This window comes from Pipistrellus hanaki (genome assembly GCF_964339955.1).
Source record: "Pipistrellus hanaki genome assembly, chromosome: 4".
Lineage (NCBI taxonomy): Eukaryota > Metazoa > Chordata > Mammalia > Chiroptera > Vespertilionidae > Pipistrellus > Pipistrellus hanaki.
In genome coordinates, this window is record NC_140506.1 from 68132792 (window position 1) to 68147924 (window position 15133).

General features: G+C 50.4%; 1 protein-coding gene across 1 annotated transcript in view; it reads left to right on the top strand.

Moving 5' to 3' along the window:
• LMNB1 (lamin B1) overlaps positions 1-5447 on the top strand; it is a 48834-nt gene extending 43387 nt beyond the window's left edge. The window contains exons 10-11 of the mRNA XM_084881396.1: positions 1995-2102; positions 4637-5447. Of these exons, the coding sequence (XP_084737522.1) occupies positions 1995-2102; positions 4637-4678 (150 nt within the window). The 3' untranslated portion in view covers positions 4679-5447. The remainder of the gene's footprint in view (positions 1-1994; positions 2103-4636) is intronic.
• Positions 5448-15133: the final 9686 nt, after the last annotated feature.

Sequence of the window (15133 nt, forward strand, 5' to 3'; positions counted from 1 at the left end):
GGTGATCTTAATAGGAGGCTATTTGGAACGCAGCAGGTTCAGAAACCCACACTAGAGATACAATGACATGAATAAAGCAGGTGCCAGAGCCTGGGTGGGCGTGAGGTCATAGTGACGTTTCCATGAAGCGAACGGAAGTTCGGGTTTCCCTTCATAATTAGACCACTGACTGTCAGATCCACTGGATGGTTTGTCTATTTAAAAAAAACACATACACAAACGTTTGCTTCCTGTTTGCTAGGCTCTGTTAGTGACGTCTGTCAGCAGCAGGGGCAGTATCACAATAGAGTTACTGATTCCTGTGACCTATCACGAGTACTTTTGTCAGCTACCTAATTCTGCAAGACTGTGTTTACTAGTAGGTCCCAGACCATGTTTGCAACGATCTGTATTCATCACCATAAAGTCCACTTTTCTGTAGCCTTGAAGGTAATTGGCTCAAGTCAGATTCATTTTCTGTGCCTATTTCCTTCTTACTGAGTCATGGAAAGTGTCAGAAAACCCAATGAGACTGGCTTCAAAAGAATGGGAATGTGTGGGCTCACAGAACCAAATCTCCAGAGGTAGTAGGCTTGACCCCTGGGCTCACCCAGTGTCCCACGGGTCCTCCTGTTGTCTCTGCTTCCCTCATTGTCTCCCTCATGGATTCAGGATGGCTGCTGGCCGCCCCTGGAGCTGGATTGGTACGGGAAAGAGCGGCTCCCCGTGTCTTACTGTGCCCGCCTCTAACCCAGTTCTGGGGCCAGGAGGCCATGCTGGGGCTTGGACCTCCCTCTCCCTCCCCGGCGGGGTCACACTCCGTGGGACAGATGGGTGTCCAGTGAAACGGGGGCTCTGACTGAGAAATGAGGGAGGGAGTGTTGGATGGTTAAAAACACAGAAAGTAAAATGTCTTTATATGAGGGAAATAAAAAATAAAGCAGTGTCTCTGTACCTTGCAGAATATAGGCACAACTGAAATTTATCTATGGAAAATGATTACTGCCGTATACAGAGACATCTTAACTTAACCCTCGGCTCCTCCATTAACAAAAACGCCCTGAGTAGTTATACCCCAGAAAACAGTAAATGTCACGTAGTTCAGCCGCCAGAAGCTAGAAGGTGAAGAATCTGCAACAGGTTTTGAAAAAAATCTTTCCTTATTTTAAGATGAGTTGAGGAAAGCTGGGCACTTCAGAAGTTTTTTGAGAATCTTCTCTGCAACCTTTAGGTGCATGGGACAGTGCCCAACCAACTGAGCCGTACCAGCCAGGGCCCCAGCTTCATTTTACTCAGCATTTATTTGGCACCTTCTTGCTGGAGCCACGTGAGAGCCTTACTCTGCATTCATGTGGAGTGCCATAAGAATTCAGTCTGCCAAATCACTTACAGGATTTGGATAACAGAATGGGATAAGAAGCAGTGGGACCTTCTCAAATTGGATACCAGTAGCTTCTCTGCAAGGAATACTGAAGATCTAAGAACTGCCTCTGATTACGTAATTCCTGTTCAGGAGCTAAAGCTACCGATGAGCCACTTTAAACAACGTCCCCGGTGTAGGAATGCTATTTCTTTTTTTTTTTAATATATATATTTTTATTAAATTATTATTTTTGTACATATACCAATCCCCCCCGCCTCCCGTACGTATGTTTTGTGTCCATTGGTTGTACTTATATGCATGTATACAAGTCCTTCGGTTGATCTCTTATCTCCTCCAGATCTCCCCAACCTCCCTGCTGTAATTTGACAGTCTGCTTGTTGCTTTACTGTCTCTATATCTATCTTTTGGTTCTTCAGTTTATAATGCTCTTTATCATCCATAAATAAGTGAGGTCATGTGGTGTCTCTCTTTCATTGACTGGCTTGTTTCACTCAGCATGATGTTCTCCAATTCCATCCAGGTTGCTGCAAACGATGAGAATTTTTTCTTTTTTATGGCAGCATAATAAGGAATGCTATTTCTTAAACTTATGTGTGGCTTCAACGTAAAATCAAACTCCTCTTGCTTTTAGGAGGTGGCCCAAAGAAGTACAGTCTTTAAAACAACCATACCGGAAGAGGAAGAGGAGGAGGAGGAAGCAGCTGAAGTGGCTATCGAGGAAGAACTTTTCCACCAGCAGGTATTGTTACTTCAGTATATCTGCTTTAAATGTTATTAATGGAATTAACATGGAGTTTGGTTTTCCCTTGTGCTTGGTGAGCCAGAGCAGTGAACTATGAGTGGGGGCTGCTTTTCCTGAGGAGACACTGGGATAGTCCATCAGGCGACTGCAAGAAAATGCTGGCATGCCTTTTTAAAACATTGTTTTCTCATTATATACAATTTCAGTTTTGTCTTGTTGTTTTTTTAGTGTACATAGTACAGTAGGACATGTGTGACACCTAGGAAGCATATGTAATTGGAATGCCTGCTCAGAATTGTTTACTTAAGGATTCTGTGATTGAGAAGTTTACACCTCGAAATTAGAGTAAGCATCAGCATGTAAACTTAAAAAAAAATAACAAAGAGCAATATTCGGCTTCAGAAGGAAACCAAATTGATGCTATATTAAGTTCCTAATCATCTAATTGCAAGATAGGTTGTAGCTGGTGCTTGGGCTTTTGAGAGCCCTTAAAATAAAGAAGCTCCAAATTTGATTCTAATTAAATTGGAATTATTAATAACTAATGAGCCTTCAGTTTATATTCTCAAGCTGCTTGGGTCTGATCATTAATCAAAGCTGCTATTTCCATAAGCCTGTCTCCAGCTTTATAGGTCTGCTCGCTTTGCTTTATGAGTCCCAATCCTGCTCCAAATGAACATTATCTCAGTGTGTAGTCCCCATGGTGGAGAACCACTGGAGGTGGGCTATCTGAGGTAGAATGAACTCTTGGCCTGGATACTTCATACATTTCAGGGACTATTTAAGAATAGATACTTTAGACTTGGCTTCACTGAGAAACAAGCCCCAGATCCGATTCCCGCCCTTAAAGAACCGTTGTAATGACCGGGAGTAAAATAACAATGTCAGATATCAGCGGGAGCTGTAGTCGGCCGGTGGCTGGAGAGAGTTCTCTGGGCCCTGGAGTAGCTGAGGTCTCCGGGAAAGCTGCTTGTCCAGTGTTCTGAAGGACGGGCAGTTGTTTGGGCATGAGATGCAGATGATGATGTTCTGAGGGTGTTTGAATTATTTGTTGTTACACTAATAAACCACCCCAAAACTTAGTGGCTTAAAACAGTGTTTTTTTTTCCTTCCCATGATTCTGTGGTTTGACTGGGCTCAGCTTCGAGATTATCTTGCTTCCCGTGATGGAGACTGAGTTAATCAAGCAGTTTCTGGGAGCTTGGCTGGGGCTGGAATGTCCCTCACATCTCTTTCCCTGTGGCTGCTCAGCGATCAGCCCAAGCTCTACAACGTGGCAGCTCCCTCCCACGAGGGTGAAAGCAGAGCGCTGGATCGCTTACAGGCTGGGCCCAGGCATTCTCCCAGCCAGAGCAGTTAGTACAAGGCCGCTTCAGGGGAGGGCCAGAGTCTCCCCGCTTTCCTTAGGGGAGGCGCGGCAGAGAGTCTGAGGTGATCTTTAGTGCGCCCGGGGGGCATGTCAGGACTCAAGCACAAGGTGTATCGGTGCATCCAGTTGTGTTGCCGGGTGTGAGAGAAAGAGGCGAGATTGGAAGGCGGTAGAACACCCAGGAAAGTAGCTGCTGCACATTTTGAAGCAGAGGGGAAATTGAAACTATGAGGATTGACTGTACAAGGGAGATTGCAGAGGTACAGAGGGACTGTTCCTCTTTTTTTTTCCTTTTTCTTTTTAATTCATTTAGAGAGAGGAAGGAAGGGGGTGGGGGGAGAGAGAGAGAGAGAGAGAGAGAGAGAGAGAGAGAGAGAGAGAGAGAGAGAGAGAGAGAGAGACTTGTTGTTCCACATATTTATGCATTCCATTTAGTGGTTGATTGCTGTTTGTGCCCTGACCTTGGAGTATCGGGATGACACTCTAACCAACCGAGCTACTAGACCAGGGCACTGAGGAACTATTAAAATGCAGACTCGTTAGGGCACAGTGACTGAGCTTGAGGTTGAGAGAAGGAAAACAGAAGTTAAAGATGTGTGAGGTTTTTATCTTTTGTGATCAGAGAAAAGAACGTCAAGGTTTAGGAGATCAGCGAGTTTGACTTCACGGTAGTGAATGAATCCAGTGGCCGTGCGAGCTGATGGGAAGCTTTTCTGGTGGCTTTCACATGTGAGGATGAGCCCAGTGCAAATGCTTCGGGATGGAACGCCGAGGAGCCAGCGGCGTATTCGCTGATGTGGTTGTTTAGGATGGATTCCATCCATCTCTTTCCTAACTTATGGAAGGAAGTTAGTGGACAGTGGTTTCCAGCTTTGGTTGCATATTAGAATTACTTAGGAACGTTATTAACATTTTATGTAAATAGATTCTCATTTAATTGATCTAGGGACCTAGATCAGAATTTATTTTCTTAGTGAAGCCGGAGTTGAGAATCACTGTGCTGGAATTTGTTAGTTTTCTGGGGAAGAATTCCGTGAGGGACAGGTGAAAAAGGATAAGAGAAATGATGATGATACTTGAAGATACGGATTTGTAGCATCTCTCGTTAAAATACCGAGATCCACTTTCTTAGCACTGATTTCTCTTCTCTTTTCCTCGTCAGGGAGCCCCTCGAGCATCCAATAGAAGCTGTGCAATTATGTGAACTTATCAAGTCGACCGTCTTCCTCGAAGTAACGAAGGATGGTAATCCTTACCTACATACAGTGCAGAGCCTTCTCAGAAGCACAGAATATTTTTATATTTCCTTTATGTGAATTTTTAAGCTGCGAAATGATGGCCTTAATTTCCTTTTTTGACACTGAAAGTTTTGTAAAAGAAATCATATCCATACACTTTGTTGCAAGATGTGAATTATTGACACTGAACTCACTGTACTGTTTGGAAAGGGTCCCTCAAATTTTTTGACATTTTTTTTTGTATGTGTATGTTTTTTTTTTAAGTTCTTATGAGAAGAGAAGGGGAGGGAGGGTCAATAAACCACTGTGTGTTTGGGCATAATTTGAAGATTGCTCCATCTAGATTAGCAATCTGCTCTTGACTATTCTCTGCTACATATAACGGTGCTGTGAGGGAGGGGGGAAAGTGTTTTCCAATATATCGCAATTTTGTACTGAATTTTTTTGTAATAAACAATCATGGCTACAATTTTTTTTTTTAATAGAAAAGAGAAATTTTGTAAGATGGCAATATTAATCTAATCATGTAAGCACCCTGGATGAAGGATTCCAAAAAACTTTGTTTTATGGTTACTTCTTCTTTTAGATTCTTAATTCACCAGGGCATGGGGGGAGGGAGGGCAAGAGGAGGGAGGGTTTCTCTTAAAATGCGTTAGCTTTGTTTTTTTTAAGATAGTGTAACTTGCTTAAATTTCTTATGTGACATTAACAAATAAAAGGCTGTTTTAATATTAATCTACTGTCTTCTTTTAACTTGTGCTCAGTGCTTTATGCTTTTTAGCTTATCCTATATAATAAAACCCTAATATGCAAATTGACTAAATGGTGGAACGACTGGTCGCTATGACATGCACAGATCCCAGGGGGGAGATGCTCAATGCAGGAGCTGCCCCCAGCCAACAGGCCCCAGGCCAGCCAAGGTGGGTACCAGCAGGGGTGCCCCATCACCCTGCCGGTCATCCCACAGAGAGAGGAGGTGACTGGTGGTGGCGGTGGCTGGGGGGGAGATGAGGGCTGATGAGTGGGCAGCACCAGGCCAGCCAAGGTGGGTGCCAGTGGTCGTGCACCGCCCCTCCCCACCCCCCCAATAGCTCTGCCTGTCACCCCACAGATCATCCCTGATCGCTGGCCAGGCCTAGGGACCCTACCCACGCACGAATTTCTTGCATTGGGCCTCTAGTTTAACAATAAGACTTAAATGGGAACATAGGTCAGATAGTGGGAGAGACATTGAGGAAGACACTCCTTTTATTTATATTTTATTTTAAATTGATTTAAGAGAGAGGAAGGAAGAGGCAAAGGAAAAAATGTAGAGATTATACTTCTAGAACCTAGTTTTACTGCCTTTTAAAATGGCAAAAAGATATTGCCTAAAAGCCACCTTTTGAGGGATAAGGAATGAGGGATATGAAATACAGGTAGGCGTGTGCTGTGGCAGGGGTACCTTTGTTAGGTATCATGGTCATTGGGGTGTCGTTTGGGGAAATTTTGTCTTGTGATTGCGTTAGCTAACTGAGTTCATCTTATTGAACGTGGACTATCTGAACCATACCTAACAGATGATAACATGTCAGGAGCTAAGCCAGAGTCAATGTTTGCTTTTCTCTTAAAATATTCCTGCGGTAAGCTGTGCACAGACTGCCAGCTTTCACTGGAAAATAACTCAGAGTCCCAGAATCACTGTGCTCTGCAGATTTACTGCATCCTCCGGTGCCCTCACAGACGCAGATAAATGCTGGGCTAGAAATTCCGCCGGTGAAGCAGATCAAACGATAACTCCTCACACAGATTTACCTTCCCAGTGGGGATGGCAACGTGGTGTGGGACCAGGCTTGCCTGTGAAAAATTTTGCCACAAGATGGGGTTCTTGCCATCAGGATTCCCTCTAGGGACTTGATTGTTGGTAAATTAGGTTATAGAAATCCTGACACTTTCATTAGTGAAGAATTAAGAGAAATTGGCAGCTGTGATACCGAGGAGTAGTCAAGACTAGTGAAATTTCGAGTAAAAAATCCAGGACTCCGTTTTGGGCCCTTGGGTGTGTGGACAGTAGATTGTTGAGACGATTCAGACGGATAGACAAGACCAAAAGGTCGTCTCTGAAAGCCAGTGGCCCCCGCTGCTGTCCCCACGGAACGCTGGCGGTCAGAGCACGCGCTGCCTCTGTGTGATACGTGTCTCCTTGTCAACGGAGCTAACCAAACACAGCATCAAAAACTGCATTTCTGGGTTAGCGAGCTATTCTATAACAAGCATGACCTCCCACCCCATTTTTGCATTTTATCTCCGATTATTGTTGTTTCACCACTGTTTGTACTCAGATTTATTTTTATTCCTCTTGTTTGGCTCTCGCTTTTCTTCAGAAAAGAAAAAGAAAAAAAAAAAAGATGTTCTCATTTTGTTGACTATCACTTCATCCCCACTCACTGTTCTTCCCACTGTTCTTCCCACTGGGATTTCTTGACTGCCGTTGCGTCCATCTCTTTCCGATGGATTAGGTTTCTCTGCTGCGCTCTCAGTGCCTGCCTTGGCTTCATCACTCACACTCTGTTCTGAGCTCTGCTATCGGTTTGCCTGTCTAGTTTCTAATTTCATTGACTATACTTTCTATTTCAGAAGTTTCCTTTGATTCTTTTTCAAACTTGGCAAAACCCAGAATTCTGAAATGGGGACTGACTTTTTCTCTCCCCTCCTATCCTTCCCCCAACCCTCCAATAAAACAAAAACAGGCACCAGCCGAAACCGCTCTGGCTCAGTGGATAGAGCGTCAGCCTGTGGACTAAAAGGTCCCGGGTTCGATTCTGATCAAGGGCATGTACCTTGGTTGCGGGCACATCCCCAGTAGAGGGTGTGCAAGGGGCAGCTGATAGATGATTCTCTCTCATCGATGTTTCTATCCCTATCCCTCTCTGTAAAAAATCAATAAAATATATTTAAAACAAAAAAACAGGCACCAAAGGAGGCAATATTGAGGATTCTCTGTTTATGCCATTTGACTGCCTTACTAAAAGGACATTTGGAGCCAAATGGACATTTGGAGCCAAATCGGATGGGAATGAGGAAACCTATTTAGGCAAAACTCACGGAAGTCATATTTCACGTTGTTGGAGAGGAAGCTGCATAGGAACAGAGTTGAGTGGGGAGAATTAGTAGCAGGGAACAACTCTGGGAGTGGATGCTCCTTGGCTGTTGGGAGGGGCAGAGTGGGGGCAGGAATAACAGGAGGCAGACGTGGCCCGTTGGCCCCGCAGACATGCATCAGGCCCCTTGTGTGAAATCACTCACTTCCTGCGCCGACCCCTAGCATCCCGATAATGTGTTCTCCCTCACTTTTAACAGCACAGTAAATTCTGTTTTCTGCTGACATTTCTCCAGAGACAAAATGCACCTTTCAATGGAAGGAGACAGTCTGTTCGGGACCTTAATTACTTTAAAACAATAAAACATATTCGCCAGATTCATTCCGTGAGTGCTTCCTGCCCCCGTCGGAACGGGAATCCTCGGTCCAGTGCCAGCCGAGTTTGCGCTCAGAGAAATGCAGCTCCTGTTTCATTTCGGTGGTTTTCAGACTTCCTCTGGCTGAGTTACTTCCCCGGGGCCCCGGCTGTGGGTCCTGAAGATTTATCTGTGTTCTGTGTGCCATTTTCTTAAGTATCGGTGTTGATTTCTTTTATTTAAAACGGGACGGTCCTCACTTGCCGCCCAAGCCTTCCTTCGTGGCCTGCTTGGTCCACAGCTTGTGTCCCCTACCCTCTGCCTCTGAAACCCGCGGGACCCAGCTCTGGGGAGAGGCCTCCCCGTACGATTGTAACAGCACGCAGGGACCTTCACTACATTTAGTTTTCCTCGGTGTTTGCCGACTCAGTCTGGATAATGCCTTTCAAACGGTCTGGTTTGGTGTGTTATCCGCAGTCCGTTCTGCATGGTCCCGTGTCCGTGACTTAGGTTTAGCCACAGGTGCTGAGGTGTCCACCGTGGGACCACAGCAGGGCGGCCTCTCCGTGCTGAGTAGGCCTGGCCTCTGGCACCAGCTGGCTTTCTAGCTCAGTGGCCACGAGTGATCTTGTTCATTATCTACAATAGTGTCACTTAGTCACCTTCTCCCTTCTCTTCCTCCCTGCATTCTTTTTTGCTTTTAAACTATGTTTTTAAAAATATATATTTTATTGATATTTTTACAGAGAGGAAGGGGGAGGGATAGAGAGTTAGAAACATCAATCAGCTGCCTCCTACACACCCCTTACTGGGGATGTGCCCGCAACCATGGTACATGCCCTTGACAGGAATTGAACCCAGGACCCTTCAGTCCGCAGGCTGATGCTTTATCCGCCGAGCCAAATCAGTTAGGGCCTTTAAATGTGTTTTTTATTGATTATTTATTGACCAGAGCCTGATGCATGAAATTTGTGCAGAAGCAAGCCTTCCTTCCCTGGCTGCCAGCACCGGCTTCTTTCTGGAACCCAGGACCGGATTTCCGGTCTAATTAGCATATTATGCTTTTATTATTATAGATTTTTTTTTTTTAGAGAGAGAGGAAGGGTGAGGGATAAAGAGATAGAAACATCAATGAGAGAGGAAACATCATGGATTGGCTGCCACCTGAACACTTCCTACTGGGGACAGAGCCCTCAACCCCAGTGTGTGCCCTAACCTAGAATGTTGGTTCCTGGGTCAACCACTGAGCAACACCGGCCAGGTTCCTCCTGCCTCCTTTACCTCTGAGCCAGGGAGCCCCCTCACACGGCCCTCTAACCAGCCTCCTTTTTGACTGCGAGCCGGCAGCTGGCGCCTTCTCCTCCTGGGATCGCGGCCCAGCGCTCCCCACCCCTCTGCGAGCTGCCTTCCAACGGGTGTCAGCAGGGGGCTGAGCCCAAACTCTTTCTGGGGCCAGATTTCTCTATGATCCGTGCTCCCAGTTGCCTGGTTGGATCATTTCTCTGTAAGTTGTTGTCCCGATAAGAGAACAATTGTTAGGAAATCTGAACCTTGGGAATAACAAGGGCTGAGAACATTCACTGTTGCTTAGTTCATCATGCTGAGTCAGGCACGAAATCAAGACCCCGGACTGAACTCTGAGAAATGCCGGCTCAGGGTCACCAGGAAAAGTAGGGTTTTTGCCTACAAACCTGGGGGGTCCTTGTGGAGAAGGAGGGGTTTGGGGGGTCCTTGTGGAGCAGGAGGGGTTTGGGGGGTCCTTGTGGAGAAGGAGGGGTTAGGGGGTCCTTGTGGAGAAGGAGGGGTTTGGGGGGTCCCTGTGGAGAAGGAGGGGTTTGGGGGGTCCTTGTGGAGAAGGAGGGGCTTGGGGGTCCTTGTGGAGCAAGAGGGGTTTGGGGGGTCCTTGTGGAGCAGGAGGGGTTTGGGGGGTCCTTGTGGAGCAGGAGGGGTTAGGGGGTCCTTGTGGAGAAGGAGGGGTTTGGGGGGTCCTTGTGGAGCAGGGGGGGTTAGGGGGTCCTTGTGGAGAAGGAGGGGTTTGGGGGGTCCTTGTGGAGAAGGAGGGGTTTGGGGGGTCCTTGTGGAGGAGGGGTTTGGGGGGTCCTTGTGGAGCAGGAGGGGTTTGGGGGTCCTTGTGGAGGAGGAGTTTGGGGGGTCCCTGTGGAGAAGGAGGGGTTTGGGGGGTCCCTGTGGAGAAGGAGGGGTTTGGGGGGTCCTGTGGAGCAGGAGGGTTTGGGGGGTCCTTGTGGAGCAGGAGGGGTTTGGGGGTCCTTGTGGAGCAGGAAGGGGATCCTTGGCTTTCTCAGGGGGACCCTCCCCTCCACAGACATTCCGATAGGAGCCTGAGCTGTGTCACGCCCCTGGGGGACCGGCTGGGCCCTGGCTGGGTGGGCTGTGGGGCAGCTCTGCCCTCTCTCCGTGGAGCACACGGCCCCACAGGTTGTCTCCTCCTTACACACGGAACAGCTTCGCTCTCCTGAAGGAGAAAGAAAAGCCACAAAGATCCCCAAAGGGGAAGGAGGGCGGAAGGGAAAGATCAGGTACTGAGGTCACAGAGCCGGGCTCTCTGCCCAGGGCGGTCCCGCTACCTTCCTTGCGGCTTCCGGAACCACAGGGTACGTGTGTGACCTGCTGTGGGAGATGGGCAACGTGACCTCCCCTAATCCGGAGGCCACGTCATTTATTCCCTCAGCCGTTCCTTCAACCGTTCACAGGGATTTGGTTTTGCCGGGCAAGGCACCCAGAATACCAAGATGGTGCCAAAACCGGTTTGACTCAGTGGATAGAGCGTCGGTCTGCGGACTGAACGGTCCCGGGTTCAATTCCGGTCGAGGGCATGTACCTGGGCACATCCCCAGTGGGGGGTGTGCAGGAGGAGGCTGATCGATATTTCTCTTTCATTGATGTTTTTCTCTATCTCTCTCCCTTCCTCTCTGTAAAAAAAAATAAATAAAATAAAAAAAGAAAAGGAAACCAAGATAGGAAATGCAGTCATTTTCTCAGGAACTCAGTCTGATCACAGGCCAGTATCCTAGACAGTGAGGCCTGCTCTACCCTCCCGGCAGCTCTTCGAAAACAACGTACGTCCTTTACAAACGAAGCCGTGTTGTTCATGGTCAACATGAACAGGAACAGTTCCAGCTGTCAGACAGCCCCCAAGTCCCTACTTTACATCTTGGTTCTTTCTGTGATTCTTCAAATTAATGGCAAATGTAATAGGTGTTATTGGCATGATGCCACTTAGAAAATGCTATCACATAGATGAGCCAGTTTGTGCCAATCAGCCCCTAAAGATGAGCTTCGGTCGGCCGGGAGCAGACAGGGGAAGTCCTCAGCAGGCTCTGCTCCCTTTCCCACTTCCTCCTGCCGCACTGCACTCCGCACTGCACCCTGCCAGCTCCCAGCCCCCAGCTCCCAGCTCCCAGCTCCCAGCTCCCAGCTCCCAGCTCCCAGCTCCCAGCTTCCAGCTGAGCAGCAGCCTGCCGCCGCCTCCCCCCACTGGCTGCGGCTCAGGGTGCAGGTCCCCTGACAGGGGGGTGGGGTGGGGGAGATGAGATGTTCTGATCTCAGTCTCCCGTGGGGATAGTCACCATGAGGTACACTAAACTGAGGTGTGTGTGTGTGTGGGGGGGTGGGGGGGACCCACAAGCTCTTGAAAGCAGGATGGGCCTCGGTGAAGCAACGCGGTCAGAACACATCTGGGAATTGTGGAAAATGACCCAGACGGGGTGCAAGCCTCCCCCTGCTTCCTCCCCCCCAAGTTACCCCAGCGGCCGCTGGGGGAGGGCTGTGAGTAACAGGAGTTATTGGAACTGGTGATTCAGCTCTGATTAGAACGGAGGTAAAAAATGTTTTTTTAAGGACGGGGAATTAAGCATTCTATAAAGCATGCCAAGTGTAGTCAGGGGTCAGGTCCCAAACCGTTCTGTCCCGCCTGGCCGGGCCTTCTCCGCAGACAGGCTGCGAGCAGGAGGGGCAGCGTTGATTTTGCCTCTGGACTTGCTCTGTCGGTGGAGGCCCAGGTCCGAGCAGTTCCTGACACGGAGCTGCTGTCGCTCAGGGGTGTGACCCTGAACAAGCCCGCGTTCCTGCTTCCCAGCCTCCTTATCTGTGTCCCGAGACTCACAGTCCGATTCCAGGGGCAAGATGGGAGAAAGGTCACGCGAGGTCACGTGGAAAGGTTATACCTACATAGTAGGTCTGAATCAACAGAAATTTATTTATTTATTTATTTATTTGTTTATTATTTAAAAAAATATATATTCTATTGATTTTTTACAGAGAGGAAGAGAGAGGGATAGAGAGTTAGAAACATCGATGAGAGAGAGTCATTGATCAGCTGCCTCTTGCACACCCCCTACTGGGGATGTGCCCACAACCAAGGTACATGCACTTGACCGGAATCGAACCCGGGACCTTTTAGTCCGCAGGCTCTACCCACTGAGCCAAACCGGTTTTGGCTGAATCAACAGGAATTTAACACTGGTGGCTGCGTCAGAGGCTTTGATGAGGGGATGGGAGGTCAGGCGAGACTTGCAGCAGGAGCGGGCGGGGTGTCCGTGGCCGTTCGCGTAGGTGAGCCTGCCAGGGAACACGGTGCTGGTCCGAGTTAATGTTTCTCCCGGCCGGCTGGGCGGCTGAACAAGGAGAGCCATTGAGAGTACTGGAAGAGCCACGTTTACTCGTGTCGTGAGTAAATACCCATTCAGCAAACACTTAGGAGGCACTTCCTGAGGGCGCTCTGTGGACCGGGCCCCGCGATACAGTGTGAAAAGAGGAGAAAGGATATCCTGTCCTGGGGACGGTGGGGCCGCCGCTCCGGGCGGCCCGATCACAGCCGCGGACACAGACCCGCCGCCGCGCCGGGCGCGCCGGAACAGGAGGCGCCGCTGGCCTCCCCCTGGAGGGTGTCTATCGGAGGCTGTTTCGGAGGAGACACGTCCCGTTTAGAAGGACTCAGCTACACAACCCCCCACGATGGTCATGACAGGCGTGATTGCATTGTATTCACGTTCCTTGACTTCCTGGTAGGATCATCGGAGTTTCTTGGGAACCAGGACCAGCACCCTGCGCCGGTTTAGGAAGGGACAGAGCAGATGGTCCTGTCTCCCCTGCGCCGGCCAGGCTCCTGGGGCAGGGGGGACAGGCGGTGGGCAGAGGGGCAGAGTGACCAGGTTCCAGGAGGAATCTGCGTGGGTGATGCCACAGCGCCACAGCCTGCAGCCGGCTGTTCCCTATCCCCCCTCCTCCCTGCTCCCCTCTCCCCCTCTCCCCCCCCCCCCCCCATGTCCTGACTCATCTCCAAGGCCCAGGCCCGTGGGAGTGCTCCCGGGGGGGTCAGCCAGCTGACGGAGGTCAGGGTCCTCCTGAGCGCCTCTGAGACGCGCCTCTGCCTGCTGTGAGGGGTGGGATTTGGGCCGGAACCTGGACGCTCCTGGAAATGTGGACTTTCTGGGCCTAAAGCTGCCCAAAGAGAAACAAACCCATCCCACCCGGCATGCACAGAGGCACCTCGAAGCAACGCTGTGCGCAGCGAGACCCGCTTTTTCCCTTTGAACGCTGCATATCGTAGGAGGGAGGCTATTTCGCAATCGGATGCTCGGGAGCCTGTCCTGGGATTCCCCCAGTTTAGAGGGATGGTGGCCCTCCCCGAAGGAGCCTTTACCGTTCGGATGTGCTCCAAACCACCTCGCCTCGTGTGGAGGTGCCAGCTCTTTCTCCGAGGAAGGCGGCCTGTGTGACCTCGGCACCACGGCGACAGGCTGGCCACGCTGCCTGCTGTGCCCTGTGGTTCAAAACCGAAGACGGCAGGGGTCGTCAGGGGCCCCGCACGGGAACTAGAGGGGATTTCTGGAGCGTGTTTGGCAATCCCTTCTGAGTTTCCCACTGAGACCCGCGCGCTGCCAAGACGCCGTGGCTCCTGCCAGCGGGCAGCCCAATCCTCAGGGCGCGGCCTGGCGGCGGGCGCAGCCTCCTCCGCCGGGGCCCGCAGACACGCCCACCGCGGCTGGCTGTGCTGGTCCTGGAACTGCGGCCGCAGCGCAGCGCGTGTCCTCCGGGATGTCTGCAGCTGGATTTCCGGTTTTCACGGAAATTAATAATTCCAGCCTCCAGCTGGGCAGGGGGTGTGAAGGGTCACCGGGCACTGATACCCTAACATAGGGGTGTCGAACTCAATCAGAGAAGGGGCCAAAATCTAAAATCCAGCCTAAATCGCGGGCCGAATGGTTTACTGAACAGTCATAAACTGACAATGTCATAAACTGACAGCGGAGTGCAGTGATGACAGCGCGGTGCGGGCCACATTGCAAGGCCTGCCAGGCTGGATTTGGCCCGCGGGCCTTGTGTTTGACACATGTGCCCTAACGCAACGTGCACCCGTCCAGGGGCTCCGTCCTCCCCACCGGGCGCCTGGCGGGAGTCCTGGGCCTGTGGCAGCTCCTCCCCCAAAGCGGGCGAGAGGAGGTTGGCAAACACCGAGTCAGGAAGGAAAGGGAGGCCGTCGGAGTGCTTTTGCCATCCCTGGCACACGGATCCCACGTTACAGCAATGAGATCAGGCCTTTTGTGGGGGCCACAGGGCACCCGGCACCCTCAGCAGTCTGCTTTCGGGGTGTTCCATCTAGCAGGCTGGGCCGCCAGGCTGGCCCGACGTGAATGACTTCGGGTGGTACCACGGGAAACACGGTAATGCTCATCGATGCCGGCTCTGCGGGAACCGGGAACCGACAGGATCCCAGAAGGCTGCTGTTCGAAGGGTCTCATCGGTTCCAAGGAGAGGCGGGAGGAGCCGAGGGTGGACATATGTGCTGCCCATTAATTGATTTGCATCGTTTGGCTGCGGGCCCCGCCGGGGGCTGTGACCTCTGCTCCGCTCAGAGGAGCCACCAGGAAGTGGTGGAGGCAGATGTGTCCTCTCCTCATCCGGAGTCCCCTGACCCGCAGGGCATTCGGCCGCTTCTGGGTCTGCTGCTGCTCACATCTGCTGCC